The sequence below is a fragment of the Lactuca virosa genome, chromosome 2 (genome assembly GCF_052849685.1).
Source record: "Lactuca virosa cultivar CGN04683 chromosome 2, Lactuca_virosa_CGN04683_v6, whole genome shotgun sequence".
Classification (NCBI taxonomy): Eukaryota; Viridiplantae; Streptophyta; class Magnoliopsida; order Asterales; family Asteraceae; genus Lactuca; species Lactuca virosa.
In genome coordinates this window covers 28,006,578-28,010,469 of record NC_136427.1, presented here as the reverse complement: position 1 = coordinate 28,010,469, position 3,892 = coordinate 28,006,578, and the positions used below count along the sequence as shown (strand labels likewise).

At 36.0% G+C, this 3,892-nt stretch overlaps 1 protein-coding gene across 1 annotated transcript; it reads left to right on the top strand.

Annotated features, from left to right (window-relative positions):
- The first annotated feature begins 1,691 nt into the window (after nt 1–1,691).
- Nucleotides 1,692–2,849, top strand: LOC145157317 (F-box protein CPR1-like). Its single transcript, XM_079076377.1, has one exon. The coding sequence runs from the start codon at nt 1,692–1,694 to the stop codon at nt 2,847–2,849; it is 1,158 nt and encodes a 385-aa protein (XP_078932503.1).
- Nucleotides 2,850–3,892: the final 1,043 nt, after the last annotated feature.

Below are 3,892 nucleotides of genomic sequence, written 5' to 3'. Positions count from 1 at the left end.
GGCGGGTTTAGGGGCAGCGCCCCTAGCGGGGTCCAAGGGGCAGAGCCCCTGGCTGGAGTCCCGCTGGAAAATTCAATTTCTTGAGAGTGATTATGGTAAAACTAACGAAACTCGTTTGTTTTGGTAACCCTAAATCCTCATTAAATCCGGATTAACTTTACATGCTTCCAAAGCAACTAATGACGGCCCAACCCTAATGAAACCCTAATCTCGTTTAATATATAAACAATTCTTCCTCTTCAGAGGAGGGGGTGATCTTAAGCTCTTGTTTTCATCATACTTTTACAGAATCCTCTAGCATATCGGCTTACGATTTCTGTGCCTAGAATCGTAAGTGTCCACTTGCATAATCCTAGGTTGAACTTGTTGTAACCCAGACAGGGTAGAAATATCGGTTCGGAAAGTGATATCACGATGCAAGTCGGTATCCAGATCTCCTCTACAATCCATAATATTCCCACCATGTAATATATTCAAATTTTTTATCCATATCTCTCAAATATACTTAATGCAAAATTTTATTTTTCACATCTCAAATAGAATTAATTTTTGGTGATTTTCGATATAATCTCCAACGATAGATGGTTTGAGCATTTTGAGATGTTCTGAAAGTAATTATGAATTTTCAATATTCATTACAAAGATAAAATTACACACAATTGGTCCACAATACATAGCGGTTCGCGGTGGTTTGACCGCCGAACTCAGACCAATTTTTACCAATTCTTACACTGTGCCTTAAACTCGAACGACTTTTACACAGTGGAGAAGCTAGATGAATTATGGATCGTAATGTTCTTCATAATGCTATTATTGCTTCACCGGTCATTTTGTGTAAAAAGTTCCGATGAAATTATGTGTTTTCTATGAAGAGCAATCCTATGTAGAATTCCTTCTCATGTTGCCCTCGCTAGTCGTGGTATGCCTATTCATTCGATTGGGTGTGGGCTCTGTGGCTGGTCTCCGGAATGTGCAGACCTTGTCCTAGTTGAATGTTCCTTGGTGCAAAGTGTTCGAAGGTTGATGTGGAGATGGTGTGGTGTCAATCAAGCTTCCTTTGATAACATAAGCGATTTATTGAACTTTGCACTTTGCATCCAATTGGGGGAGTTGTTCTATGAAGCGTAAAATTCTTATAGTGATTTGCTATGGTATGTTTTGGTTCCCGGAAAACCACAAACGATAAAGTCTTCAACAAAAGGTTGCACTATGCTACTATGGTGACTGACGACATCATACTATGGTATATCTTTGGCTGAAATATAGGTGAAATTTAGGAAGTTGTAATTCGATTGATTGGTGTATCTCCCTGTTTTCTTGTAATTCTCTCTTTTATACATTTTTTTTCCCTGCTAAAAGTGGGTTTTTTTTTTCTAATGTCATTGACCGTTTCCAATAATAATAATAATAATAATATCAATTTAGTTGTATGTTATTATTTGATTTTGTATTATTGAGCCAATTCATGCATCCCATGCCTCCAATAATATTACCTAGCTACAGCTATTGGAACAAATAATATTTTCAAAAAGTATTATTATTGAATTACGAACTGTATTTAAATATATCTTAATTCATGGTCAACTCGAAATGCAATTATTCCGGACCATGTGCTTTAAGTATGGTAGAGTTTAAAATCTACCATTATATAAACCGTTAAAAATCAAGTATCAACGACACCGAAAATCAAAATGTCCGACGAACTGCCTTTCCATATCCAGGAGGCAATCCTGAAAAGGCTTCCTATCAAATCATTGATTCGGTTTAGATCGGTCTCAAGAACATGGAAGTCTTTGATCGACAGCTCAGAGTTTATTGTTGCTCACAGCGTCAGCCATACTCAGCCACAACATCTGTTTGTATGGTATAAAGATCCGAGAGAAGTAAAATATGTTTCTTTTGTCGATGACGACTCTTTCCCCCAACAGAGGTTTGTTCCTACTCTTCCTCTGTCCATTAGACTTCCAAAAATAGTGGGTAGTTCTTATGGGTTGTTATGTTTCCAAGGTGATCAGTATTCAGCTTCCAGCTATAGAAAGAGGATGGCTGTTCTTTTGAATCCTTCCATTAGAAAATCAATAGCTATTGTTCTGCCTGATATGTTATATATGAATCAGAAAATCGTTCTTGGTTTTGGAGTTTGTCCTGTCACTATTGATACCAAGATCATCCAGATCACTCAAATGCGTTGGGGTTGGGGGAGTGAAGTGAAAAGCGAAATTGGCAACTTTTGGGAAGTTAAGGTTTATAAGCAAAGTTCCGGGAAATTTACAAGTCTCTCTGGCAATCTCCCCAGCATATCAATACATATTATGGGGCCCCAGGTAGTTATTGGTAAGTCTATCTACTGGTGTGCTGTAGATTGTGCAACTGTGGATAGTGTGTTAAAAACTCGTAATCTGATTATGTCATTTGATATAACTAATGAGAATTTTGAAGTAGTAGACCTCCCTGAAAGGATGGCTATCATCACTTTCGCCCTACTTTCTGTATCTAAGCTAAGGGAGTCTCTTGTTATACTTGAATACAATAAATGTGGATACGATATATACAACGAAGAGAAACTTTCTTGTACTGTATGGACGATGGAGCAAGGTGTCGAAAGATCTTTTACAAAGCTATTCAATATCAAGGCACCAGGTGAATTAATGACGACAGTAGGTTTTAGGAGGAGGGGCGGACCAATTATGGAAGTCCAAGATTATGTCTTTGAATCAACTGAGGAGCTTGTTGTTTATGAGCCTAACTCAGAACTAAGCAATCATCTCATTAGCGGATCTTCATTCATAGTGAATTCCTACATTGAAACACTAGTTTTGCTCGGTAGTTCGGATTGTAGTAGCTATTGATCACATACTAATTTCAAGGACAATATATATGTGAATTAGTTGAAGTTTTTTAAAACTTAATTAATTGCATCACATATAATTTGATGTCCGTTTAACTGTTTATTCAATGTTTGTAACATTACTGATGCTAAATCTCACATTTTTATGAAGATTATGTGGGAAAATCTTGGTGTTAGTCTTATTGTATATGTTTAGTAAATAACCTCGGGCCGTTGCCCTAATGAGAGGCTTGTGACCTTGGTAGTTGGTTCTTGTCATTGGTGCTTTAAAAAAACTAATAATCGATATATTTTTTTTCACATTGTGTTGCAACTATTCTTTTCCTCAATTTCGCGAAATACAAATGATCATGATATTGTCATCGTATGAGAGAGTTCAAACTGGTAACTCTGTGTGCTTTTTGTTTTATGGCACTACAATTAGTATATGTTCGATTATATTTGATTGTTCTTCATAGGCTAATAGCTATATGGAATCTATAAGTAATTACCTTACATGTCATGTATAAATAACAGTGTAGTATCCAGTTGAAATGTTAAATATTGTACTTACATGTTATGAATCATTTGATTCATTTTTTGTTTAGCTGTATAGGTTGTTCATTAACCACAAAATCAAAACAAAGTATCTACGTAGGTGTGATTATATATCCATATGTGCGCTTATTGAATTCAATGAGGATAATATTTACTTTAACTATATACGAATTTGTAGAATGGAGAAAAGTTTCAAAATAACTAGATAAAAGTAAACGTGGTTGCTGTTTAATGAAAAAATTCTGAATATGTTGTCATGCCATTGGTAAAAGCCAGCTAGCAACAACATTGGTCATGTGAATGACACGTCATCAAAGAAACGTGTAACCAGAGCTGACGAGTGAAAAGAATGGGTCAATTGAGCAGGTTATTGTCTATTTGTTGAAACGGATTGAACCGACCAAGTTTACCAAAAAAAAACTGGTTGAACCATTGACCCGTAACTAGGTTGACCGAGTGGTAGGTTGATCTTATTTATGAATCAATATTGTAGTTTACATTGTTGGT

Coding starts and splice junctions, on each gene's coding strand:
- LOC145157317 (XM_079076377.1), top strand. CDS start 1,692: ATGTCCGACGAACTGCCTTTCCATATCCAGGAGGCAATCCTGAAAAGG.